The sequence below is a fragment of the Ammospiza caudacuta genome, chromosome 12 (assembly GCF_027887145.1).
Source record: "Ammospiza caudacuta isolate bAmmCau1 chromosome 12, bAmmCau1.pri, whole genome shotgun sequence".
NCBI lineage: Eukaryota > Metazoa > Chordata > Aves > Passeriformes > Passerellidae > Ammospiza > Ammospiza caudacuta.
Genome location: NC_080604.1, coordinates 4,026,695 through 4,052,344, shown reverse-complemented (window position 1 = coordinate 4,052,344; position 25,650 = coordinate 4,026,695). Strand labels below are relative to the sequence as shown.

The 25,650-nt window shown below is 43.9% G+C and overlaps 1 protein-coding gene across 2 annotated transcripts; it reads right to left on the bottom strand.

The window, feature by feature from the left end:
• Positions 1 to 4,331: 4,331 nt before the first annotated feature.
• TAMM41 (TAM41 mitochondrial translocator assembly and maintenance homolog) lies at positions 4,332 to 25,170 on the bottom strand. 2 transcript variants are annotated; one of them, XM_058812983.1, is made up of 9 exons: positions 24,987 to 25,170; positions 24,030 to 24,209; positions 22,667 to 22,759; positions 20,282 to 20,432; positions 18,045 to 18,190; positions 15,524 to 15,689; positions 12,386 to 12,448; positions 5,494 to 5,602; positions 4,332 to 4,659 (listed from the first exon to the last, which is right to left on the bottom strand). In XM_058812983.1, the coding sequence occupies exons 1-8, from the start codon at positions 25,122 to 25,124 to the stop codon at positions 5,526 to 5,528; spliced, it is 1,014 nt and encodes a 337-aa protein (XP_058668966.1). In that variant the 5' UTR covers positions 25,125 to 25,170; the 3' UTR covers positions 4,332 to 4,659; positions 5,494 to 5,525. The 2 variants fall into 2 exon arrangements, with proteins under 2 accessions (XP_058668966.1, XP_058668965.1); XM_058812982.1 differs by having other exon boundaries at positions 4,332 to 5,602.
• Positions 25,171 to 25,650: the final 480 nt, after the last annotated feature.

The window sequence follows — 25,650 nt, the reverse complement described above, 5'->3', positions numbered from 1 at the left end:
ATTTTCAATTCTATCCTGCTAAAATTAGTCACAGATAAACTAGACAAACAACAGAGGAGACACTCTTTAAACAACAAAAACATAAAGGAAAATAAACCAATCCTTGCTGTAAAAGCAGCTGTGCAAATACAAACCTTAAATATAATCCAGTTAAAAACGCTGTAAGAATTGGAAGTGCAGTGATGGATTTCATCATCCATCTGATTTTTCTGCAGGGAACTCACCTTCAAACTGCCAAAGTGCTGCTGACTCAGTCTCCTCCTTGGCAAGCACCTAAGGCAGGACTGCAGGGACAGAGTTAACAGGGCTGTGCAGGATGAGCACAAGCTCACCCAGCCCCAGACTTGGGAGGGGAAAGAAAGAGAGAGAAAAAAAAAAATTGTCTAGAATTTCTTGTGCAAATAATCTGGTTTTAAAAAGCTTTGCCCCAGGCTGTAAAGCCAAAGCAGTGTGACAGCATGGTGAGGCAGACACTGGGAGCTGCTCTGTGTCTCTTGAAGCATCCTAGGAAGGGAAAAACTTCTTGGCTCTCACTGCAGTACAGAGAGTGAGCCAGACTCTCCACCAGTGCTGAGAGCAAGGCAACTCAAGGATGGCAATATTAAAAGAAAAAAACCAAAACCACAAACAAAACCAAGAAACCCCCACTGAACACTCCCCTCCCATGGTTCACTATGAATTTTAAAATAGGAGGTTTGGAGGAGCTTTGGCAGCAGGCAGAGATTAAGTAAATAATCACTGTGTGGGAACACAAGCTTTCCAATTTACCAAGTGCACTGTGGAGCTGAAGAGATCCCATACAGAGAAGTAACACAAATTAATTCAATAATGAGATGTTTTACTATTTACTTGGCTTATTTAATTGAGTAGGGGAGGTATCTTAAATACCAGGTTCAAGGCTTTTAAAGAGGGTATCAGTACAACAAAGGGAAGTGAAGGAACCAAAACACCGAGTGGTTGTTCTTGGTCAGTTTTTGCTTTGTTTGGCTTTTAAAGACAGCTCCTTGTGGCTGCAAACTCCTCAAGATCAAATTTAAAATTAGGAAGAGCCCTCTATACCCACTACACTTGTAGAGATTTTCATTCTGTCTTTGCAAGACCTTCCATATCTCAGAAAAAATTGTGCAAAACCATCCAAACAGTCCCCACCACTACTGGAAAGGACTTGGCAGAATGCTGGATTATGAAGGTAAAAACTGCATGGAAGTTCTTAGACTAAGGATGTAAATAAAATATTTGGAATTTGCATGAATAATTTCAGAATATATAGTCTGAAGCTTCCTGTTCATATAGTAAAACTTAATCCATTTCTAAACATTTCTGATTGAAGCAGGCTGAGTAAGAGGTTAAAACATGCAGGAGTAAGGTGATTACTGCCTCTCCCTAAGGCAGTCAATAAAGTTCAGGATCAGCTAGCAACTGTGGTGGAGATTTTTATCTAGAAAAGCAGGTAAATAAAGTCACAAAACTCTGTGAAACCACAGTAGCAAACGTGACAGAGCAACTGTCGAGCCAAACAAAAAGCAGAGCAGAAAACAGCTCCATGGAGGGAATGTCTCTTTCCTGCAGTAAGAATACAAAAAAATTCATTTTCTACACAGACTCCACAGCCAGCAGAGTGAATTTGAAAATTAAGAATATTTTGTCCTCTCTCAACACCTTACCCAGGAAAAATCACCAGAAACACACTGCCCTGATATTCTGACCTTCAGAGCATATTTCAACTTCAATTCTATTTTTAAATGAATTGCTGGGAAAAGGCATGAGTCACAGCCCTGCTTGGATCCCCTGCACTGGACACTCACCAAGGGCTGTGCTCATTCTGAACTTTCCCAAGTGCAGCAGCTCCTGCTTTAGCACCTCAGTGTGAAGAACAGGAATTCCAGCCAGGAATCCTGGATTTTGTGCCCACCTTGATCTTCCCAATTCTGGCACAGATGTTTGCTGCACACATCAGGGAGCTCTGGGATGCTGCAAAGGGTTTCTGCCAGGAAGGGATCCCAGCTCAGCTGCACCTTCCCTGTGCTCAGGCTGCAGTGTTGACTCCATTGAAGATCAACAAAACCTACAGAGAGGCCTCAGGGAAGCACAGGTGAGAATTCAGGCTCTGCACTCACAGCTGGAATTTGGAGGGTCCCACAGTCAGGCACCTGGAGAAACTCCCTGTTCCAGCACATGGAGAAGGGGAAATGTGCAGGCAGTGAGGAACACATCATCCATGTGCTGATGGAGGGCAGCAGCCTGTGTGCTTCAGCTTTGTGCCCTCCCCACACCGAGTTTAGGAGCAGCCAAATGATTATGTATGCAGTCACATTTTGGATTTTTTGATTTCCTCCTCTTCCTGTGTCATCCAGTTCATTCCCTGCTCCACACTCCCCTGGCACTGTGGATGTCAGAGGCAGTGAGGCCCATGCTGCTGACTCACCTACACAAACCCTCAGCAGTTTGATTGGGTCCAGGCTCTTCATTACAAAGAAGCCTTTTAAGACATCAGAAATAAATCATCTGCCTGGTTGCCTTTAATGAAAGCTCTGCTACACAGGAAAAAGGGGGAGGGAGCATGAAACAATATCCACGGTGGAACAGCCAAGGCAGAAAAGAGGGATGTCTGAAGAACAGAATAAAAGACTTAATTCTCAAGTCAAGAAGAGAAACAATAAAGTATGGAAATGGAGCAGGAAGGTGTAAACAGGAAAGTTACAAATGGAATAAAAGGCTGAAGTGACTTGTTTTTGGTGAAAGAACAACCACACCTCATCAGGACAAAGAGGCAGTAACTTATTCCCATGTCCCAGCTTCCCGTGCAACAATCCCCGGTTATTTTACTGGATTACAGCTGTAAGAGCACAAAAAATCATTTCCACACAACTGCTGGGGACTTCAAAAGCAGCTAACAAGGCTGAAATCAATCTCTCTTCCCTTAAAAGTTTTACATAGCAAAGCTCTGTAACAACTGCCCCAAGTAGTCTCTTAACAATGGTGAGGAGTTCACAACGAGCTGCTCAGGGCTATGATTCATTCGTGGCTCTCTGCCAGAAAAATAAATACATTCAAGCCCAGTGGCCCCGAGGGGAAAGGTAGGCCACTCTTAAAAAGCTCAAGATGAATGATTTACAGAGCAGAATCCACTTTTCAGCCCATATGGATGAGGAGGAAGGACTTTTTTACATCTCCCAAAGATTTAACGCACAGTCTTGGATACTGGCAGTGCATCAACAGATGGAACTATCGAGCTGGGATTTGCAAAACTCACTCCAAAGAGCAAGAAATGACTTCTTCTATTGCTGTGCGCAGAGTTCATAAAGCCAAGCCGAGCCCTGCTGTGGGTATCTAGCAACACAAGGCAAACAGAGGCGGCTCAGGTTACAGGAAGTGCAGTGAAGTCCCACCTGTGCAGGACACAGGGATCCTCTGGCACGGTGACAGTGACAGCTCAGGGCTGGGCCCGACTCCACACAGCATCTGCTGCACATAAAAAGGGTTAATTGGCTGCTAAACAGCCAGCAGGGCTTCACTCTTTTCCTTTCTCCCCACAAGAACTTTATTTCTGGGTAAATGCTCAGGCAGCAAGGTGCAGGATGGAGCCTGGGCTCTCACTGTGGCAGGGAGCCCCGCTCATGTCACCAGCCTGGTGTGTCACTGCCCTCTCACGCTCTGAACCTCCATTTCAGCAGCCTTCAGAAGCACCAAACCCCACTTTTAAGTGTGGCTTTAACATCCAGAACATTCTCTTCAACTGTATTCCAAAGGCCTTTTAAAAGAAAGCTGCTTTGAAATGCTACCAACTGCATTGCAGCATTAAAATTTCCAGATTTACCTGGAAATGGCTTAAATCCCCTAGTTCCATTTTTTATAATAGAAACTTTTCAAACTGGGGACTGTGGCCTCTTACTAATAGGGCCAGAGAATGCCAGGGCCATACAAACATTCTTTGCCCCCATAAAAAGGTTGTGCCATCAGCAAAGGGACATTTGAGGGGATTTGTTTCACACATTCTATCACCAATGGATAATGCAAAGTGTGAGGAACCTGCCTCTGACCTTAGAAAGTTTCCCAGTTATTTATTTCCTATTTCAGAGTAATTATTTCCTGAGTCTGGGTTAAAATTTCAAACTCAAATATTTAAAAATAATCAATACTTAAAAGTTTCCCTGTGATTAAAGCAAGTCTCTATGAGTCCTATTCCATACAACAATTTATTTTTTATTGTCTTTCTTAAATTTATGCTCTGAAATTCTCTCTGGAAACAATTATCAGACAATTCCAACTGAAATAATGTATTTTTTAAAGTGAGATCACTAAATCACATGTAGCTTTGAGAGATGGCCCTGGTGATCACATAATACACAAGGAAAAAACCCAAACATGCTGATCACGAAAGATACATTTTATTTCCTTTTTTTTAACCATTAAATTATTTTTATCATTGACAGTCTCACAAGGAAAATGAAACCTTACCTGAGTTTATTTCTATTAAGGAAAATTTCCCAAATTAGCAAACCCACCTGAGTCAGTGTGAAAAATATTCTATTTATAAAAGATCCTCCCAGTTTACAGCACCAGACATGTCCATTCTTCCATGGCATGATTAATGCAACAAGTCATGTAAAACTTCAATTCTCTTTGGTTTAGCTCATTTAAAGGGAGTTCAAGTTTCATCTTTGTGGGCAGTATTTTAAGGGGAAAAAAAAGATAATCAAAGAATTAACCAAGCTGTGCTTTTGTTCATAATATTCCAAATTTTCAAGTGTTTTGGTGAAATCTGCCAAACAACAAATACTGCTTAAGTCTGCCTAAAGAGATCCATAGAATTCTGATTTTCCTTCCAACTCTGGCCCTCATGACAATGCCCAAGAATTGGGCACTTTTCATCTCAGCCTCACGAGAGGAACACACAAATTTATTATTATTAAATATCCTTATTAATTAACATTATTAAATATCCTTATCAAGGGATGTGACACCTGCCAAGCTGCTCTTTCCCTCTCCCACACTGGGGCAGATTTTGGGATTCAAGATGCCACAGGGAGCATCCTCAGAGGAATTCCAAGGATGAACCTGGGGGAATGAGAGCAGGAATGAACCAGGGCAGGAATGTCAGAGGCCAGTTTCATATCTACTAAAATCTCAATGGATTCTTCAGTTCTAGAAATCCCTGAAAGAACTAAATTTGGGATATTGATCATTTTGAGACTCTGAGGGTATTTTGGGAAGTAAAGTTACCACCACATAGAAAATTAATCACTTTGGGTTTTAATCCATCTGTACAATCAATCTTTTTTACTTAATGTTCTTCAAAATCCACAGGAAAATTCATTTCAGTATTTACAGAGTATAATTCCTTTGCCCTATTGCCAACAAACCTCCATTAAAAAAGTTCTTATTTCATTAAGAAAATTGGGCATGTAAATCATCAGAACAGACTTTTTAAATACACTGGAATCTTCTCAAGTATGCAAAGTCACATCTGCAAAACATTTAGAGAAAAAGTACCATTTATTTACCCATACACAGTATGTACAGACTCAGGATGGCTTCTTTAACTCTCCTTTTGCCATCTTATATAATTTCTTCAAACTGTAGATCACAGATTTCTTTGCCCCTAAAAAAAGAAGAAAAAAGAGAGAAAAAAAAAAATCAACATTTAGCAGAAGGTGCTTAGTGCATCAAATGTAGGATTTCCCCGGGGGAATGACAGCCTAATGCAGCAGGCAGACATGCAAATAACCTTCCTGTCACAGGCACAGCACAGTAAATAATGCCACCAAAAATACTTTTAATGCCATCAAAGCAGAGCAAATAGAGCAGAATTCTGGTAAATTCCATGCCATGGCATACAATAAAGGCAGACAATCTGCAGAGCAGCAGCAGTTGTGGCCTCCAAGCATTTATGAGTTTTAGATATGATGGGACCGAGGATGACTCCTACAAAATTTGTAAAATGTATCCTTGGAATAATTTCTGAAGTTCTCTTACAGACCTAGAGTAAAAACCCACAGCCTTTTGCTGGGTTTAGTCACAGAGCATTTATAAATTTTACAACAAATCACTGTTAGTCTTGGCATTTCAGGGGGTTCTGAGATCCCAGCCAGTGCAGCAACTTGCTTTTCCTTTTTTGTTTAAAAAATCACCCCAAACCAAACAAATAAACCCAAAACTACACAGAGTGATTGCTCAGATTACAGCACAGTCTAATCACACCCTCACAAATTCAGAACTGAAAAGGCAACTTTTTAGTAATGCACAGAAAGCTCTAATTTTGACACGTGCACAGATTTAAGGTGTAGTAAATTATATTTACTACAATCTCTCCTATGTTTATTTAATTGAACACCTGACAAAACTGACTGAAAACACACAAGGGATTTAGCCAAAAGTCACACAACATCACAGCCCAGAACACAAGGAAAGATTTGCAACAAACAAGGAACCTCAACCCAAGTTTAGCCATGTGCTGCACTGTCTTTAATTTTTTGGGGGATGAGTGGGAAGGGTATAATGAAACCTGATTTGGAAAGACCTCAAGAAAAAGGAAAGTGAAAGAAAGAAATCAATTAAAGATATAATATTTTAAGTGATAGATGCATTCAAATTCAAGTTGCAAGAAGACAAATGAGTTGGCAGCAAGAAGGAAAGGGGCACACTCATTTCTGAAGGAATGTGGCACAGTAAGAAGCCCCTGATAACAAACAGACTGCAGAGAAACAGCTCTGCACTTCTCTTGCCTCCAACTGAAATTTAAATCAACTCAGCTTCACCTTGGGTAGGAACACATCCATCCATGTATTTTGAACTGACAAATCCATGTGTATCCCATGTGCAAGCTCCAACTTTTCCATATTTACCAGGTTTTTGTAAAATCAAGTGCACTAATGAAGTCATGACAGGCTTTTCCTTGCAGCATCTCAAATAACAAATAAATAACCAAGTGCCTGAGAAATCTGCATGGAGATTGCACACAGAGCAACAATTCCTGCAGCAGCACAAAGCCAGGCTGGGCTCTGGCACAGCACAATGAGAGAAGTTAGAATTGTGTAAGTGTGGCTCTGGAAATGCCCAAGCTGCAGGATGCAGCTCCCCTGAGAGAGAACTGCTGCTCTGCCAATGCAGTGAATTCCAGCTGCTTCTGGAAGTGCAGTGCAGCGTGTGGGAGATCCAGGATCCATTCCCTGCTGCAGGACTGCAGGGAATGCTGCAGGTACTGCAGCCTGCAGGGACACTGCTGCTGCTCTCAGCTGCAGGGACATTGCTGCTGTCAACCTGCAGGGAATGGTGCAGGTACTGCAGGGACACTGCTGCTCTCAGCCTGCAGGGAGATTCCTGCTCTCCCCCTGCAGGAACACTGCTGCTCTCAGCTGCAGGGACACTGCTGCCCTCAGCCTGCAGGGAATGGTGCAGGCACTGCAGGGACATCACTGCCCTCAGCTGCAGGGAATGGTGCAGGCACTGCAGGGACATCACTGCTCTCAGCTGCAGGGAATGGTGCAGGCACTGCAGGGACATCACTGCCCTCAGCCTGCAGGGAATGGTGCAGGCACTGCAGGGACATCACTGCTCTCAGCTGCAGGGAATGGTGCAGGCACTGCAGGGACATCACTGCTCTCAGCTGCAGGGAATGGTGCAGGCACTGCAGGGACATCACTGCCCTCAGCTGCAGGGAATGGTGCAGGCACTGCAGGGACATCACTGCTCTCAGCTGCAGGGAATGGTGCAGGCACTGCAGGGACACTGCTGCTCTCAGCTGCAGGGAATGGTGCAGGCACTGCAGGGACACTGCTGCTCTCAGCTGCAGGGAATGGTGCAGGCACTGCAGGGACACTGCTGCTCTCAGCTGCAGGGAATGGTGCAGGCACTGCAGGGACACTGCTGCTCTCAGCTGCAGGGAATGGTGCAGGCACTGCAGGGACACTGCTGCTCTCAGCTGCAGGGAATGGTGCAGGCACTGCAGGGACACTGCTGCTCTCAGCTGCAGGGAATGGTGCAGGTACTGCAGGGCCACTGCTGCTCTCAGCTGCAGGGAATGGTGCAGGCACTGCAGGGACACTGCTGCTCTCAGCTGCAGGGAATGGTGCAGGCACTGCAGGGACATCACTGCTCTCAGCCTGCAGGGAATGGTGCAGGCACTGCAGGGACACTGCTGCTCTCAGCTGCAGGGAATGGTGCAGGTACTGCAGGGACACTGCTGCTCTCAGCTGCAGGGAATGGTGCAGGTACTGCAGGGCCACTGCTGCTCTCAGCTGCAGGGAATGGTGCAGGCACTGCAGGGACACTGCTGCTCTCAGCTGCAGGGAATGGTGCAGGCACTGCAGGGACATCACTGCTCTCAGCTGCAGAGAGATAAATCGCTGCTCTGGCCTGCCCACCAGCACATCCCTCCCATCCCTCAGAGCTCCACCCAGGGCACAGAAGGAGCTGCTGGCCCCACCACTGCCCAGCACAGGTTTGTCCATCCCGCTCAGCCTCTCCCCAGAGCAGCCCTCAGGCCGATGAATCCCAGCTGCAAGAAAAGTTAATGGCTGTAATTACAGCTCTCTCTCAGAATCTGAAGCACTTGGACCACACGAAAATGTCTGTTACTTCAGCTCTGAAGCTGTGACTCGCTGGTTGCACCTCCCCTTTAGATTTTTCCACTGGAGGACACAGAACAAAGCCCTCATGCACATGGGACGGAGCCCACAGTGCTTGTGTAAACACAACCCGTGTCTGGTTTCACTTAACCATCCACACTGAGTTTTTTGCAAGACAGGGTTTGTCTGGGAGTCCCCAAAAGTGTCCTGCTAGGACTACCTGGCTGCAGTGTCCTGGACTGCCTTTGGATGGATGTGCTGCTAGACAAATATATAATTATTTGTTGGAGCAAATAATTCTATATTTGTAGTGTGGCATGCACAGATACATGCATATTTACAGATATTTACACTGAAGCCAGCACATCTCTTCCTGCCTACAAGTCATGCCACAACACTTAAAGTGATGGAACACAGAGGGATAACAGTGTGGATTGATAATACAGAAGGAAAGAAAAAGGAAAGATTTGGATTTTTTTGCCTTTCACCCAAGATCTGGGTAGTTTTCTGGCTATTATGACCTAAAAATTTCTGTTTGGGGAGAAAATTGTCACAGAAAATCTCTATAGGTCTATGTGAGGATTCAAATTAGAATTCAAACTAGAGCTCCAAGTAGCTCTTGGAGTTGTCTGTATGGATCCCTCTTACAGGACACATATATTCTGTGAAATCAAGACTTTAGCTGATAAAGAGAGCAGTTATCACAAAAACTGAATATTTGATATGTAAACCTGCTCCTTAAAAAAACTCCTTGAAAACAAATGCTCTTCAGAACATTTGTGCTACCTTAAAAATATCTTGGACAAATGAAACCTGCTCCTTTAAGAAAAAAATCCTTGAATTCTTGAAAATAAGTGCTCTTCAGAACATTTGTGCTACCTTAAAAGTATCTTGGACAAATGCTTCAATTGATGATTTATGCTGTAAGACTGTGTTTATAGAAAAATTTTCAAAGCTTGCAGCATTCCTTGAGTAAAATATATGTCATGTGGAGCAAATCATATATATATTTGTAGTGTGGCATGCACAGATGTATGCATATTTACAGATATTTACACTGAAGCCAGCAGTTATCAGCTCAGACAGCTGATGAAGAGAGCAGTTATCACAAAAACTGAATATCTGATATGTAAACCTGCTCCTTAAAAAAAAAAATCCTTGAAAACAAACGCTATTCAGAACATTTGTGCTACTTTAAAAGTATCTTGGACAAATGAAACCTGTTCCTTTAAGAAAAAAATCCTTGAATCCTTGAAAATAAATGCTACTCAGAATATTTGTCCTAACTTAAAAGTATCTTGAAAAAATCAAACTTGCTCCTTTAAAAAAAAATCCTTGAATCCTTGAAAACAAATGCTCTGCAGAACATTTGTCCTAACTTAAAAGTATCTTGGACAAATGAAACCTGCTTCTTTAAGAAAAAAATCCTTGAATTCTTGAAAATAAATGCTACTCAGAATATTTGTCCTAACTTAAAAGTATCTTGAACAAATGAAACCTGCTCCTTTAAAAAAGGAAATCCTTGAATTCTTGAAAATAAATGCTACTCAGAACATTTGTGCTACCTTAAAAATATCTTGGACAAATGCTTCAATTGGTGATTTATGCTGTAAGACTGTGTTTATAGAAAAATTTTCAAAGCTTGCAGCATTCCTTGAGTGAAATATAAAGAAGAAAGAAGCTAAAGAAGTATCAACATTTTCAGAGGAGCTAAATATAAGAGTTGCAGAGTGAGTTCCCAAAGCCCAGGCAGGCTCTGGCTATGTGGGAAAACAAATGCAAGCCTGGTGCCATCTCTAATGGGAAACAGAGAGGCAACCTCACCACAGCCTCAAAGAAACACACAGGCACATTCTCAAAAACTAAATAGGGCATTTAACAACAAACAAAAACACAGAGCTGGGGCTCCACTTGGAAACCACACTGGCAGAGAAAGATGAGAAAAGTTCTCTTAAATGGGTTGAAATTCCTTCTTGTGCTCCTTGCCAGTAATGTTCATACCCAGCATGGCATCTGAGCACAGCTATTGCTGATTTACCTCTGAATTTAGAAATGCTGGACATTGCACTGCCCTGCTGTGGCCCTGAGCAGGCATCTCACCTTTGCTGGTGGTGTTAAGATAAAATAATCAGCTAAAGAAACCAGACTGTGTTCCCTAGAACACTTCAAGAAGAGTCATGGCCAGCTAATGAAAACGTTTTTTTGCAGCTTTACAAAGTACTTGTACAGTTATTAGGAACAGCAATAAAAAGTCAAAGCTCAATGGAGCCACAGATTTCATCATTCTCTTTTATTTTAAGCTACTATTCCTGACATAAGCACTGCAGAAGGTCAGAGCCTTATATTATTCCTAAAGTCTTTACTACAAAGTGTGAAAATAGGTCTTGGGGGAACAGAATATTAGACAAGATTTGGAAAAAGAGTAAAGAAAGAAATGCAGCATCCTTAGGGACTGGATTTAAAGCTCCACATTTCCCTGTAAAACACATTCCTTGCCTGAGTCAAGCAAATATTTCCATGCAGGAGCCACATTCCTGATTTCTCTGTGTAAATTCTGTATCCTATGAACATGGAGAGCCCCAGGAGCTGCCCCAGTGATGCATTTCAAATTAAGAAACCATGACTGGGAGAAAATCTTCATTAGGAGATACGGACAGATTTAAAATAAATGCAGATTTAATGTAAACTCATAAGCGTTTGGAGAAAAATATTTTAAAAAATATAAAAATTGCAAAATGTTTTTGCTAATTAACTCTAAAGCCATGGACACCATCCCTGCTCAATTCCAGAGCAGATCACACCAACACCACACCTCAAAAACAGTGAGGTGACATCCTTGAGCAGTGAAATTTCACTCCTGAATTCTGTCACTCATGGTTTTGAGCAGATTCCGGCAGACAAGTGTAAATACATAAAAAATAAAACCCAAAAAACCCCAAAAACTAAATAATGGAAAAAGTAAGAAAAATCCACCCTCCCAAGCCTCCTTGCTTAAATTTGGCTTGTGCTGGAGGCAAAGGCCCAAAATTGCTTTGCTCTACCTAAACCAAATCCCAAAAATATGTTTGCACCACAAAAACCACTAGTAGAAAATAGTTTTTACATGCAACTCTACACAACTGATTAGAAGGAAACTACACTTTGTTTGAAGGAGAAAAAAGCCACTATATACAAATCAAAATCAGTTAAGACCAAGGGAAATAGAAACATCTCCCAAAGAACTGATTTCAGGTGCATGAAGCAGAATGATAAAAAATGACAATAAAATTACTATAAAAATGATCATAAAATGATGATAAAATGATAAAAAATGAAGATAAAAATGCCAAGTGTTACTCAAAGATCCATGAGGACTCCCCAGAGTGTCAGTGATTGAGTGCATCACACAAGGGGAGCTAAAGAGCCTCAGAGGTGATTTATAACCCCACAGTTTAACCATTTCTGTTCTACTCCTGCACTTACCTGGCTCTGGGACACCTTGAATTTAAAGGAATAACTTAAATTCAACAGGAATAACACTGGAGGGGTCTTATCCCTCTCTTCCAATTCTTTTGCTCCACAAAATCTCCTCTGCCCAGCTCCAGAACAGAGAAAATGAAAGCTGATGCTGTTGTTTGGTTTGTTAATTTAAGTCACACAGACTCCAGCCTCATTCAACATTTTATAATTTTGCAAGAAAGCCTCTGCTTTAAATGTTGCTTTTATTTTCCAGCGACTTTTAGCGAAACACATAAAAATTTTATTCTTTAAACCCCTGTAAGATTTTTGCTGTGTGAAATCAGCAGGCCCACACTGACAGACACCCCACACATTCTTACCAGCTGTCAGGATGGTTTTAGCACTCTGCACTATACTGGAGGATCTCACAATTGCTGAAATGCCTGCAGAGGGAAAAGCACACAGATGTTACCCGTCCAGCACTTGTGTGGGGATTCTTTGCCCCTCCACCATGCACAAGTTAAATATTGTTCCACTTATACAACCAAGCCAGCCTGAAAGTAAAGCATACACTGAGAAAATTTGGGTTTGCTCTGCTTTTTCATACTAATTAAAAGTATTCCCTAAACTATTTTAATTTATTTTATATGTAACATAGAAAAAATCCCAAATCAGTACTAAAACAGACAACAAGCAGTAGGAATTGATAAAACCCATTTATTAAGTGTTCCCATTAGCTCTCTGCTAAGATGATTAACCACAAAGGATTCAGAGTTGTTTCATCTAAGGTAAATTAACATTCTGGAGCAGAACAAATGATCCTCCCTGTTTACTTCAACATGAAATTGGGATTTGGCACTTCTCTGATCAAGCAGAGACACCTCTATGGTGCAGCTCTTTCCTGGCTTTCCTAAATTACAGCTTTTGGAGATAAGGCTTGTTTATCACTGCACTGTGGCACATTCAGCTGTCATTGTCCAGGGGTTCTTAATAGAACAGTTTAAAAAGAAATCTTAATTTTTTTTCAGAACTATGAAGTTGTATTTGTTCTAACTCACATAAAAGCATATTGATATGTACAAAACTATTTACATCACTAAATAATTGAAAGAAATGCAGAGCTGCAGCAGTCTCAGAGCTAATCTTCCAAACTGACACAGTCTGCATTGGCCCATTCAATAAAATTTCAAATATTTTTAAATCCTGCATCCACACTGAAGAACAAAGCTTAGCACAACCCATGTGTAAGTAAGGATACAATATTCCACTGTAAAATCATGTGAGGGGTAGGAATAGGAAAGGGAAACAAATTGTGTTGATGTAGCAGAGTATCTTGGGACAACACAATTCAACTTCAGTAATCAGCTCTGTCTTGTAGGATTCCCAAATGGCTTGGCCTGGCCTTTACCCAGATTGATAAATTAGGAAAATGCTTTGGTCACAAAAGGGAGAGAATATTTTTATGTGTTCTGCGATGGGTTTAAAGTGCAGGGCTGAGAAGATGTGCCCAGTCTGCTACAGAAACACACGCACAGCACCATCAGAGCTCTGTGTGCAGCTCAGCCCTGCTGTGTGTGCAGCTCAAACCCTGCTCTGTGTGCAGCTAAACCCTGCTCTGTGTGCAGCTCCAACCCTGCTCTGTGTGCAGCTCCAACCCTGCTCTGTGTGCAGCTCCAACCTGCTCTGTGTGCAGCTCAGCCCTGCTCTGTGTGCAGCTCCAGCCCTGCTCTGTGTGCAGCTCAGCCCTGCTCTGTGTGCAGCTCCAGCCCTGCTCTGTGTGCAGCTCAGCCCTGCTCTGTGTGCAGCTCAGCCCTGCTGTGTGTGCAGCTCAGCCCTGCTCTGTGTGCAGCTCAGCCCTGCTCTGTGTGCAGCTCAGCCCTGCTCTGTGTGCAGCTCAGCCCTGCTCTGTGTGCAGCTCCAACCCTGCTCTGCGTGCAGCTCAGCCCTGCTCTGTGTGCAGCTCAGCCCTGCTCTGTGTGCAGCTCAGCCCTGCTGTGTGTGCAGCTCAGCCCTGCTCTGTGTGTGCAGCTCAACCCTGCTCTGTGTGCAGCTCAGCCCTGCTGTGTGTGCAGCTCAGCCCTGCTGTGTGTGCAGCTCAGCCCTGCTCTGTGTGCAGCTCAACCCTGCTCTGTGTGCAGCTCCAACCCTGCTCTGTGTGCAGCTCAACCCTGCTCTGTGTGCAGCTCCAACCCTGCTGTGTGTGCAGCTCAGCCCTGCTGTGTGTGCAGCTCAGCCCTGCTGTGTGTGCAGCTCAGCCCTGCTCTGTGTGCAGCTCCAACCTGCTCTGTGTGCAGCTCAGCCCTGCTGTGTGTGCAGCTCCAGCCCTGCTCTGTGTGCAGCTCCAGCCCTGCTCTGTGTGCAGCTCCAGCCCTGCTCTGTGTGCAGCTCAACCCTGCTCTGTGTGCAGCTCCAGCCCTGCTCTGTGTGCAGCTCAGCCCTGCTGTGTGTGCAGCTCCAACCCTGCTGTGTGTGCAGCTCAACCCTGCTCTGTGTGCAGCTCAGCCCTGCTGTGTGTGCAGCTCAGCCCTGCTCTGTGTGCAGCTCAGCCCTGCTGTGTGTGCAGCTCCAACCCTGCTCTGTGTGTGCAGCTCCAACCCTGCTGTGTGTGCAGCTCAGCCCTGCTCTGTGTGCAGCTCCAACCCTGCTGTGTGTGCAGCTCCAACCTGCTCTGTGTGCAGCTCCAGCCCTGCTCCTGCTCCCAGACCCAGCTTTCAGCCCTTTGCTGCTCCAGCCCAGCCCAAGAGAAGCTGAAAGCTCCATGTCCAGGTGCAGCTCATCCCAGGCTGTCCCTGGAGACCTGCAGCACCCAGGAGCTTCGTTTCCCCCACAAAAATCAGGCTGAGAGCTGCCTCAGCTCCCCTGTTCATGTCTAGTGGCTCCCAGGTTTCCTGGGGATTTTTGCTGTGCTCAGGGAGCTTGCAAAATTTCCTTGCACATTTTCTGTTCCAGGTTCTTCAAATGCACAAAGGACCCCAAGTACCAAACTTTCTCATTTTCCTGCAGTGTAGCAGAGCACTGGTGTGTGCAGCATCAGCTTGAACTTGCTCATATGACATAATGGTGCCTCAGAGCAGTTGTGCTGATGAGAAGCACCTCAGCCTTTCCCCTCCAGCTGCAGCTCCCTGCCAGGGCTCACATGTCTGGGCTAAGCACCATGACTGCCAAGGGAAATGTCAGCAAGGCACAGAATTACCTCAGCCCTGCAATCTCTGACTGATGAGGTTTTGCCTGAAAATGGAAGCACCACAGTTAGGTGATCTAAGCAGGCCACGCTATTATTCCTTAGGATCCAAACCAAAACACATCCTTCTGTATTGATAATATTTCAGAAAACCTGTCTGCAACCAAATCCAAACTCAGGCTTTCAGGAATGGATTTCATTACTATCTCCTGGATTTTTTCACCCTTCTCTTTAACTCACCCTCCTCTTTAACCCACCTGAAACAGGAGAACATATACAATAGATTTGTGTATCTATCATGTTTTAAAGGAGATCACAAACACTGGGCCAGACCTACCTTGATGCACCAGATATCCACAGTCAGGGTCATGGGCAACTTGCAGTAAAATTTCTTCCACGTCTCTGTTCTTTCCAGGAGGGTTTACCAGAGCAGTTATCTGTTGTTGCAGAGTCTTTGGCAAAGCCATGAGTTGTGTAAACTGACCTTCTGGACTTTTATCAATCTGAATGTTATAAAAGTAAGACATTAAAAACCTTCAGTTCTCTTTTTTTTTTTTTTTTTAAAGAAGTTAGAAAATTGACCTCTGATAAATCTCACAGAACCTGATCCATTTCACTAGAAAAGGTCCTTGACAATGGTAATGAAAACTTCCAAGAACAGGGAAATGCAGCATCTCAGTTTTCAACTTGAAGAATGAGTCACTGCAAGGGTTTTTATTCAAAGAAGACACACATGATCTTGCTGTGTCTGCAAGCAAATGTTCATTGAAATTGTATAATTTCTGTTGTATCCAATTTCCTCTGGAAACACAAGCACAGGAAAATAAAAAAAAGCTCCCCAAAGACCCCTCAGCTGAGTTTCTTCTGCCTGAATATAATCAAACTGCAGACACACACACACTTCAAGTTTAGCTAGAAAACCATTTTCTCTGCTTTAAACTCCAAAGCACATCTGGTTTGTATAATCTGAAGCAAACATTCATCCCACATTTTGCAATCTAAATCAGAAATCCAAGGAGCCTTTTTTGAATACAATGATAGCAACGTGCAGGCCTGGACAGATTTCTCCAAACTGCAACGCACCATGGGGCAGAGCTCTCCAAGAGAGGAGGAAAATCTGAAGAGCTCCATTCCTCCCACACAAGGTTTTAGCCACTTCATGGAGACATCAGACAGGAGCCTGATTGCCCTCTCCACTCCCTTTTGTCAGTGTGGAGAAAATGATCTCCAGATGAGTCAGCTACAACTGCAGAGGCAGCGAGAGGGAGCAGCTCTGAGCTCTGTGTGGGAGGAAGCAGAGCCTGAACCAGAGCTCAGGGCTGGGCTCTGCCTCCCCTGCTGCTGAGGGACCCCTGACCAAGGAATTCTGTCTGCAGCTCTGCATCTCCTGAGAAAGGGGTTCCATCCTGTTCCTGCACCCCCAGCAGCACTCAGCCAGCCCTGACCAAGGAATTCTGTCTGCAGCTCTGCATCTCCTGAGAAAGGGGTTCCATCCTGTTCCTGCACCCCCAGCAGCACTCAGCCAGCCCTGACCAAGGAATTCTGTCTGCAGCTCTGCATCTCCTGAGAAAGGGGTTCCATCCTGTTCCTGCACCCCCAGCAGCACTCAGCCAGCCCTGAACAAAGAATTCTCTCTGCAGCTCTGCATCTCCTGAAAAAGGGGTTCCATCCTGTTCCTGCACCCCCAGCAGCACTCAGGCACCCCAATAAGCACAGCAAGGTGTGAGCAATAAAGCATTAAACGCTTGATTAAATGCCCTCATTTTGCTGTTGATTTGAAGCAGTCTTGATGACTGTTATGGGATTGTGGAGAGATTTATTAGCCAGCAATAAATGTGCAGTATGCTACCAGCATTTGTTTAAAGGAAGCATTTGCAATTCTTTCCCAAATTCATTTAAATATTTCTTGCACCAAATTGTTCACAAGCAATAAGAAAACTTGGAGACAGCTGCAGGATAATCCAGGTTTGGCTGTATTTTACCCCAAAGCATTGCAGTGAAACTGTTTACTGTACTCAAGCCTGCAATTAAATGAATTTCTAGCAAAAACACATCCTAAAAGATGGCATTTGGGACAGAATTACCAAGGCTTGAGGATAAAGAGGTGCCCACATCCATGAGACAAGTGGTGCTATTTGTGACTTCACCATGAAGTTTATATCACACTTGAATATTAAAAAAGGGAAAATTGCTACTGACTGTGGCATCTCTCCCCTAGCTGCAATGTTACACCAGAAAAATGGAATTCAAGATATTGATCACTTTGGATTTCCTAAAAAAGCTAAGGAAAAATGGTTTTGTATGGGTATTAGTGCCAGAATTTCACTTGGGTTTAGTCAGATGATATTCATAGTTACAACTTGAGGATTTTTGGATTTCCCAAAAAGCTAAGGAAAAATGGGTTTGTCTGGATATTAATGCCAGAATTTCATTTAGATTTAGTCAGGTGATATTCACAGCTGGAACTTGAGGAGGTTTTTTGTGAGATGCAGTTTTTGATTGCAGAAAGCTGCACCTCTGAGTTACAGCCTCACCCCTCTAACACAAACCATCTGTTGATCCCTCGCTTCCTAGCCTGTCATTTCCATGTGGAATCCATTAGAACACAGGTTTTACTACTCTGCTTCCCCTGCTGGGGTCTGTTCTGTGCTCATACTCACAGAAAATGAGCAGCAACTCCTCCATATAAAAACCTGGTATTTAAGGCAAGTCTGCTGGCTGCAGAATTAACCAAACAACAGAAACACAACAAAGAGCAAGCACAGAGCCTACCACTGTTCTCCTGGTGCATGGCACAATCCCTGCCTTCTGCCAGTGCTGAAGCCTTGTTAGAAAGCTGTTTCAAGGAGAACACTTGCCTCAAGCCTTCCCTGCTGGTGCTTGTACACCACTTGAGGGCAGCCCTGCAGTATGGAACTGTACAGCTTCTGGAAATGGGCAATGTTGGGCTTCACTATGTTGTGCACTTTGAATCTGTCTTCTCCTATTATCATTCTGAAATCACCTAGGCAGGAAAAGAGAGAGTTAAGGCATTAGGAAAACCCCAAAACGTGAAGGAGAGTACAATAGAAATTAACACAGTATAGAGCTGTCATTTAAATCTCTGCTCTCCAATATTATGTATGCCAATATAAGAGTAAAAAAAAACTATTCAAACACCTTCGAGCACAGAAAAAACGTCCTTGAAGGCATATATATATATATATAGCCTGTGATACAATGTCATCAGCCTACCTGTCCACATCTTCACTTGGAAACAAAATAATTCCAGCTGTCAAGTAACAGTTACAGTCTTTGCAAACATAACCTCAGTCTCAACAATTACTAAACAAATTGCCCAGTCCTCATACTTTGTATCCATAAGAAAATGAGCTGAAATGTTCCAATCTCAGAGGTAATAATTTGCATTCTGCACTCCAAGGGCAGCACCTGCAGTTCAGCTAACAGCAGTCACTGTAAGATCACTGGATGACTTTTTCTCTTAGCCAAGCATCGTGTCAGTAGTTCCAAAAAGCAATTCCTTTTAACACCACTGTTACATTACTGGCCTTTACACTTTCTTTTCAGCTACATAACTGAGAAGTTTCAAAGAGAACAAATGAAAAGCCAGTCAGTCTGTATGAAAGCACTCCACTACCTCTGTGAGGTACCAGCCTGGCTGCCTGCAGGGTTTCCAGCCAGGAGCTGGATGCTCAGTGTAGCTTGTACCAACCAAAATTCTGAATCAATTCCTTTTCCCACTTCCCACATTCAGGAGAGAAACGTTGTTGAAAGGTGCCAACTTGCTAGCCTTCCTTAGTTTATTTCAGTTTATACAGAGCCACAAAACAAACACTTCACATATAAATGGTACTGACTCAGTGCTCTCAAAAAATGCAGGAGAAAATAAAAGATAAACATTTTCTAAATTAAAGCATTAACAACTCTTCTCAGCAGTCTCCAAGGAGACTGATTAGAGTAACACATAAAATCAATTTTGTCTACTAGTACAGCCTCTGAAAGACTGAAGGAAATGGCAGCATAACAAATATCCACCAGCAGCCTTTTCCTTGTGCATTCCCGGCTGGGAGCTGTGTGGCTGCAGCTTTGCTCACACGGCACAGCCAGTCTCAGCATTTCACTGATTTTTGTTTAATTGCACTGTTTCGAAGAATAAATAAAAAATATTTTGGTAAGTGGTGCCCAGCAAGAACCCAGTGCCAGTTGCAGGTGGGCAGATGAGCACTGAACATCCCTGGCTGGCAATCCCCCTGTCAGCACCCTCCTCCTGGTGCTGTAAAACAGGCTAAAATTCAGGAGAGAGCTGCTCTGGAAAAGCAAGCTGCAATGTGAACTGCCCTGAGAAGTGTTACATAAAACAGTGACACTCCTGAGTACAGCCAGGCTGCAGCTTAGACCTCCCTGTGCTTCCTTCAAAAGCCACAAGTGCATTTCTGTATGAGCCAGGGAAGTGCTGTGTAAAGCACAACTCCAACCAAGCTCCTTCATGGTAATTCCAGTAAGGATGTCAACATTTAAAAAGCACTGCTGAGTTAAACTGTAACAATTACATCTTATACTGAAAACCCATTTGCAGTAGTTTTTTCAAAATTTTTCCTTATCAATTTCCTGAAAAAAAAAGAGAAATTCAACAAATACCATGCAGGAGTGTTAAATGTAAATCAAAGAATCATAATCAGGATCTTTGAGTTAACTAAGTAAGAGCCTTTAACACAGCACACTCAACAAGAGATGACAAGCTATGAGTCAGACTATCAGATGACTCAACATTGCACTGAGTGCAAAGAAACATTTTTTTCCCAAGGTTTTGAAACATTCCACCAAAACACAATCCATGCAAACAGGAGAGAAGCCCCATTATTTCATCATATCCAATCACTCCCACGGAGCTGCTCAAACCAAGCAGGTACAGGCAGCATTGCTGAGGCAGCTGCACCTATTTCCTGTGAATAAACCCAATTACTGGGGCTGTTACAGAACCACAGTCACAGAGAATTCTGTGAATGCAGCACTGCAGGCCCAAAGCAGGAAGGGAGATGATTGATCACACATGAGACTCCAGCTCTCCTCAGGCACCTGAGAGCCCCAGACTCACCAGAGTAGGAGAGGCCAGCAATCTGCAGGAAAAGCTCCTCTTCAGAGAAGCTCTCTGGCAGCATGAGGAAGGATGCCAGCACTGCACTCTTCAGGTTGCTGACAAGAGCAGCCTGCAGCCTGCTGTTCTCATTCTGGGCCAGGATTTTCACCTGCAAAAGCAGAGACATTAGGAAGCAAGACCACAGCAAAGTGCTACTGAAGCTGGAGCTAGAAATGTTATTTATTTTTTATGCTGGATTGTGTAAGAAATTAATTTAAGAGTAGATCTTACTGGCATGGTACAACAAGTACTAGAGTATCCCCACCACATGAGACAAAACAATGTGATTTTAAGAATTAACACTCTGCTAGAAAAAGCTGTTTTCACACACTGGTTTGGAAGTGCTGTATGCATCAGACATGAGCTAGTCACCTTTTCATACTTGTGAATTTAAGACTAATCAGAACAGGAAATATGAATGCATCAACAGATGTGTGATTGTGCAATAAGAAAAAAGACTATACTAAAAGAGAACAGAACACCAGACAGAAATAAGTTTTCCTATTCATCTTAATTCCTTTTTTTTTTTTTTTTTTTTTTTTTTTAAATAGAGGACTCCCCTATCAAATGCTTCAAGCAGTTTCTCAGCCAGGGGCTGTGCTAGAGGAAGCAGGGCTTTATTTCTGCATTTTGCTTGAGGGGATCTTCACTTACCCATGAGGAACAGATCACTTGAATGCCTCTACCTGCCACTAGAAGTGTTTATTTTTAGGAAACATTGAAACTGTTCAAGACCAACTAGAGAATTCAATCACCCAGGGTATGGAAACACTCTGCAATAAAAAGCAGATCTTGGGTAAGAACTGAAGACAGAAACACTGGCAGATGAAGGGAAGCTGGTTTGGGATGGATAACTGTGCAATTCCAGAAACAACTCCCCTAGGAATCCCTGCTTGCTGGGAGTTTGTCTTTTTCAAGGGTTCTGGTTAAGCAGTCCTGTCTTGCTTATAAAAGGCAGCTTTTAATATTTGTCTACCCTAAAACACCTTTGTGAACAAAGGTAGTGCTCTTGTTTTTTCTCAAATCTCATCAAGCAATTTGCTTAAATGCACATTCCTAGCTTGTTGCTACAGGGAAATCTAAGGGAAGTCAGAACAGGAAAATCTGTGGTGGCATCCCAAGCAGTCACACAGGTGACTGCAGTACCTCAGGATTGCCATGGAAACATCAGCAAGTTATGGACACATTAAGGACACCACAGTTAGAGCCTTTAAAACACAAAACTCAGCAGAGATGCCATTGCTCCTCATGGAAGACACCTTAAAGAAGCAAAAGGAATAACCTCCTCCTCTTCTAAACCCCCCCTAATACAAAGCAGGGTTTTTTGGAAAGAATATATTACAGCAGGCTTCAAAATCTGAATGTCTGAAACACTGATAGCATTTCTGAACAAATTTTCAATGGTTCAGAGAGATGCAAATCTCTCAGGAGGTCAGAGTGCAATGGTTATCCCCTGGTAAAACATGAATGTTGATTCTTGGGGTAAATCTGACAGAGCACCACAGTGAAGGAAGGCTTTTTCACAGTACACAGAATTTATATTCACTGTGCCATGCCACAAATCCAAGCAGCAGCAAATGCAGTTGCACTGAAAACAGCCATTCACCATTCACTGCTGAAGTGCCATCCAGAATTTTCCTTTCACTTATCTTTCTCAATGGATTAAGTTTCATCCTTTACAGAGATAACCGCTGCTCTAACCTGGCTCATGCTGTAATTCATCTCTGCAGATAAAGCCAGCACTCTGAGACAATCCATTCAAACTTTCACTCCAAGTTTTTTAGCTAAAGCATAATTAACTCCTCTTCCAAGACCTGAAGAGATTTCTCCTTCGATTCTCCCCCTCCACTCAGAACAAATTTTCCCTTAGCACTGCTGCCACCTGCTGAAAGCACAACGAGGCAGGCACAAGGGGGAAAGCAAAGATTATTTTTTATGGTTCATTCAATTATGAACCAGACAGTAACTGTACAGCAAAGCTGCTTTCACCTTTAAAGATTTCCATTCTTTAGCTGTGTTAAATTTTAGCCACCTCTATAATCTGTTATAAAAGGCAAATAATATGTTTAACATTAAAGGGACTTGGCATTAATAGAGTTATTCAAGATTTACTACAGGCAGAAAATGTTATTAATAAACTCCCCTTTAGGGGTTCCTTTTCCACAGAACATCATGAGGAACTCCATTTCACCTCCTCTCTCAGAGATTATCCCTCTGGGGCTGCATCCCTACTTCAGGGCAGATTATTTGAGCACAGATCCCTGACAGATAAAGTTCAATCCCCAAGAGATTCTTTCCCAGCCCTGTAAATTCCTGCATTTGCAGAGAGAGCAGAGCAGTTACCGGCTTCTGCAGGCGCCCAGCCACGTAGAGAGTGCTCCAGTGCAACAGATCCTCAATCAGGGCATCAGTGCTAATCACTCCATACTTTATCATCTGCAAAAAAAAGGCAAAAGAAAGGCTTTGGAAAAAACTTCTACCTGCACCATGGAACTTGGTACTTGCTATAAGTGTCCTTAATCCTAAGGCACACATACCTCCAATAAAAACTGGAAAACATTTTTATGTTTTAATTAACACATGAGGCAAAGGAAAACATCTCCCTCCTATTGATATTCAAACTTCTGCAAGCAGAAAATGGAATGCATGAAACTAAGATCCTTTCTAGAATCAAAGCTGCAATAAAGTCAGCAGCCAAATATCACCATAGCTAGAATAATCCACATTAGCCTTTATATTAAAAATATAGTAAAAAATTATATTTATCAAAATATTTTAAAATATTCAAGCAATAGTTTGTCAAAGACTTATATCCTGTTATTGGGAGGTGGGGTGTGTATCAAGGAGTTTTTTATCTTGCTCTTTGATGTTAAGAAAAAAAAAAAAAAGTGATTTTTCAGCTTATTTTATGTAACTGGACTTTCCACAGTTTGTTACCACTCTGGAGTAGCTGAACTTCCAAAGATTATCACCACAGCAAGGCAGGCAGCTCCAGAATTTCTGGATACCAAAAGAACACAGGCTGTGATATGACTGAGACATTAGAACATAAGAGCAGGGCATGAAGAGCCAAGAACACAATGTCATGGCAAACACCACTTCAAATGAAATCCCAAATCCATTTTTACATCAAAATAAGGTCTAAACCCCAAAATCTCATAGAGGGACAAGAACAGCAAGACTGACAGTGTTTCCCTCACTCCTCCCTACCAGACAGAGGTGCAGGAACAGAACTGCTGGGCAAGAACCATTTACCAGAATCATTGATTACACCCAAGCCTCACAGGTCAGGATATGAGGCACCAAACAACACAGATGTCAATTCCAACTTGCTGTTGTAAATTGCATTTTATATCCAACAGCCCACTTTGCCGTGACTACATGGTCAACTGCTGACATGAAGCACCACCACCAAAACTAGCAGACAGAAAGCAATAAGGAACATAAATCCAGTTCCTGAAATGCTTTAGCTACAAGTTCCAAACACTGCTCACACTCCTAAGGTGTAAGACAGGCTGCTCTGTTTGCTTTTTAATTAAAATGCTGATAGTGAAGCAGTTTGAGACACAAATATTGAAGATACCACAAGTTAATCTACAATTACAATCTGCAATATTTGCTTCCTGAAAAATACTTTAAGCTAATCATTTTAATACTTCACAGACATAAATATTTGACTCCATTCACTCACACTACTCGTACTTACCCTGCCATTGCATGGCACTAAGGTGTTGTAGTAAATCCCTGCTCCATATCCCTGGATGGTACTTATGTTTTTGGGCCCAAAGAATTTAAGGAAGGAATAATGACTCCTGTTCTTTGACAAGTTTGTCATATGCCAGGTCACAACATCATCAACAGCAAACACGAAGTCCAGCATATTTGTCTGAGGAGAACAAGAATGGTGGGGTTTAAATGGCAAGAACTAGTGTTATAATAATTTAAGATATACACAGTATCGAACTTCCAGCTAAATATTTTTCACGAGTAAAATATAAAAATAAAACCCAAACCACAAGTATTAATGTCAGATACAGTTGAAAGGTTCCAGTGAAGTTGTATGTTTATTGTCAAGTGTATCAGACAGTCCAAAATTTTCCTGTTCTGGTCAAGACCAAATTTCAACCCTGCAGAACAGGGGAGCAGGTGTGAGATGTTCCCACCCAAACCCACAGCTCAGTGCTCACAGTGCTAATGAACAGAACTTTTCGGCCATGAATGGGGGAATGTGGGCATATAAAGGCACCACCCGAGAGCTGGTAGCGATGAACTGCATTTCTAGGATATTCCTTTGTAGTGTATTCCTTCGCTTTTCTCAACAAAACCCCAAAAATAAAAATAAACATCATTTCCAAGCTCTGGCCCTCAGAAGATGAGGAAGCTCCCCAGACTGCCATTTCAGTGCTGCAGTACATCTGAAATTCCCCTCATACGGCGCACAGCAGATGGACAACATGCAGTAACTCTAAAAGCAGAAATAAACAACCTGACACACACCGGGCTGAGAGGGACCCCGAGCCCTCACTGCCGGGACCGCCCTGGGCTCGGCCGGACACCCGCCCCCCGCCATTCCCGGGGTTTGGGATCGCTGCCCCTCGCCGTTCACAGCCGCAGGGCCGCAGCGGCTCCGGGGCGCGGAACGCCGCGGGGCCCGAGCGCTCACCTCGCCGTGCTCGGCCGAGGCCCCCGCCTGCCGGAACACCCCGGAGCCGTAGGCGAAGGCCAGGCTGAGCTCCTGCGGGAACTGCGCCAACACCCGGCGGAACTTCACGGCCGAGCTGGACAGCACGGGCAGCGCCATGGCCCCCGCCACGGGCCCGCCCGGCCTGGCCCGGCCCGGCGCTCCCGCCCACCGGCGGCGGCAGGAGAGGCCGCGCTGGGGGAGCGCCCGCGCCGCGCTGCGCCCCCTGCGGCCCGGCCTGGGCATGGCGGGCTGGCCGCAACGCCCGTGCTGGGGGGCCGGGGGCGGCTGACAGGGACCCGCTCCGTGTCCCCTCGGTGCTCAGTGTCCCCTCAAGTGCTCCTCTCAGTGTCCCCTCAATGCTCAGTGTCCCCTCAGTGCTCCACTCATGGTACCCTCAGTGCTCCACTCAGTGTCCCCTCATTGCCCCTTCACTGTCCCCTCAGTGCTCCTCTCAGGGTTCCCTCAGTGCTCCACTTAGGCTCCCCTCAGCGCTGGCCTCAGGGTCCCCTCATGGTCCCCTCAGTGCTCCCCACAGTGTTCCCTCACTATCCCTTCATGTCCCTTCAGGCTTCTCTGAAGGTCCTCTCACTGTCCCCTCATGGTTCCCTCAGTGATCCTCACAGGGTATCCCCAGGGTCCCCTT

What these genes read in the sequence shown, in the direction of transcription:
- TAMM41 (XM_058812982.1), bottom strand. Translation starts at nt 25,124, where the DNA reads ATGGCGCTGCCCGTGCTGTCCAGCTCGGCCGTGAAGTTCCGCCGGGTG. An exon ending in TAGTGCCATGCAATGGCAGG is followed by an intron (nt 22,760 to 24,029) that starts GTAAGTACGAGT and finishes TTTTTTTTGCAG; the next exon opens with ATGATAAAGTATGGAGTGAT. An exon ending in ACCAGCAGGGAAGGCTTGAG is followed by an intron (nt 15,690 to 18,044) that starts GCAAGTGTTCTC and finishes TATAACATTCAG; the next exon opens with ATTGATAAAAGTCCAGAAGG.